Genomic DNA, 1,972 nt, shown 5'->3' with positions numbered 1-1,972 from the left:
CACCCACCCCAGGCACAGAGCCCTCGCAGGCTCTCGTTACTACGCGGCGTGCGGGAGGTAATTATAGCAGGCAGGCTCCCGCAGAGCCTCCCGCCGGAAGGGTTTGAAAGCAACGCGGCGCTGGGAGCCCAGCAGCAGCCTCACGCCCTCCCAATTTCCCTCACCAGCTCATTAACCACACGCAGCCGGAGCAGAACGTGCTCAGTCCTAGCTCTGGTGCCCGTGACAGCTCGTAGGTTTTCATCTCCTTCACTCACAGGCAACAAACTCTCCCACTCCTGCCCGGCCACCTTGGGTCCTGGGATGGAGGAACTGGGCTTCATCCTGCCTGTATCGTACACAAAAACAGCTCCAGATCCCTAGAGAATGGGAACTGTCACTCTTTAAGCTGCTTTACAGACCCAAGGCTTTCTCCAGATCCCAAGGCTGCCGTTCAGGAAAATTTGCTGGGCTGTTTCTTCACAGAATCACAGAATCACAGAATGTCAGGGGTTGGAAGGGACCTCTGAAGATCATCTAGTCCAACCTTCATCCCAGCATATCTAACCACTACACCACAGCCTCAAGTGCTAGATCTACTTTTTTTTTAAACACCTCCAGGGTTGGTGACTCCACCACCTCCCTGGGCAGCCTGTTCCAGTGCCTCACCACTCGTTCAGGAAAGAACTTCCTCCGAATATCCAATCTAAACTTACCCTGACGCAACTTGAGGCCATTTCCCCTTGTCCTGTCATTAGGAATTAGAGAGAAGAGACCAGCACCAGCCTCACTCCAGCCTCCTTTTAGGTAGTTGTAGAGGGCAATAAGGTCTCCTCTCAGCCTCCTCTTCTCCAGACTAAACAAACCCAGTTCCCTCAGCCGCTCTTCACAGGGCCTGTTTTCCAGCACTCTCACCAGCCTTGTTGCCCTTCTCTGCACCCGCTCCAGCACCTCGATGTCCTTCTTGTACTGTGGTGACCAAAACTGGACACAGTACTCGAGGTGAGGTCTCACGAGTGCCGAGGACAGGGGCATGATCACCTCCCTCCTCCTGCTGGTCACACCATTTCTGATACAGGCCAGGATGCCGTTGGCCTTCTTGGCCACCTGAGCACACTGCTGGCTCATGTTCACCATTTTATGGAAATAAAGCAGCTCCCAGGCAGGTCCAGGATCAACACTCAGCTCTTTGCTTCTGTGCCAGGAGCGAGCCCAGAGTCTCAAACGACAGAAACTCTGGTCAGAATCCTACCTGGGCAGCTCTGCCCAGGGCCATGCGAGGAGCAGGCAGGGGAGCAGACCTGCCCCAGCTACCTGGAACCTCAGTAGATCATCTACGTACGGAGGCTTCCAGCCAGCCGGGCAATTTGGAGAGCGCACCCCACCTCCCCCTACTCACATTTTGTTGATGATCCTGATGAAGACGCTGCAATCCCGGAGCTGCGACAGGTCGTCGAGGGGATCAGCGCAAACTTTTGCGCCGTTCACCTAGAAATGGGGCGAGACGGGTCAAGAAGGCAGAAGGTGACACCATGCCACGCCACCTCCCAGTCCTGGCAGGGAACAGGGGTACTGGTTTGGGTGTGAGAGCACAACCAGCCCTTCCGACCACCCCCGCCCTGCCCAGGCAAAAGCTGAACGCAATCCCCACGGCTCCACAGCCCAACTGGCCGGCACGGGTCTCGTTTTGTCACATTTATCACACCGCGACGCTTCACAAGGCAGATCCAACAGCCCCTTCATGGTCCAGTTGCTGCTCACGTTCCCAAGCCTGCTGCCTGCTCCAGGCTCAGCTCCAGCTCTCGGGCAGTTTCCAAGGCTGGACCGAGCTGATCTGGCATTTCTAGTTACTCAACAGGTGAGCGAAGCAAACACCCACCTACTTGCGAAGAGCAGGGACTCGGCTGCCCCAGGACCTGCCGCAACAACAATCCCTCCCCTTTACCAGCAACGTGTCCCCGAGGAGAAGCCGCTGGTGCCAGCAGCAGCCGGG

General features: G+C 56.6%; 1 protein-coding gene across 1 annotated transcript in view; it reads right to left on the bottom strand.

Annotated features, from left to right (window-relative positions):
• Positions 1-1,467, bottom strand: part of NUMA1 (nuclear mitotic apparatus protein 1) — a gene marked incomplete at both ends in the record, with an annotated part of 8,677 nt that extends 7,210 nt beyond the window's left edge. Inside the window, one exon of the mRNA XM_009872245.1 lies at positions 1,379-1,467. Coding sequence (XP_009870547.1) covers positions 1,379-1,467 — 89 coding nt within the window. The remainder of the gene's footprint in view (positions 1-1,378) is intronic.
• Positions 1,468-1,972: the final 505 nt, after the last annotated feature.

The sequence above is a fragment of the Apaloderma vittatum genome, unplaced genomic scaffold, assembly GCF_000703405.1.
Source record: "Apaloderma vittatum isolate BGI_N311 unplaced genomic scaffold, ASM70340v1 scaffold22336, whole genome shotgun sequence".
NCBI classification, from domain to species: Eukaryota; Metazoa; Chordata; class Aves; order Trogoniformes; family Trogonidae; genus Apaloderma; species Apaloderma vittatum.
The sequence above is the reverse complement of the archived record's forward strand: the minus strand, read 5'-3'. Positions and strand labels throughout refer to the sequence as shown.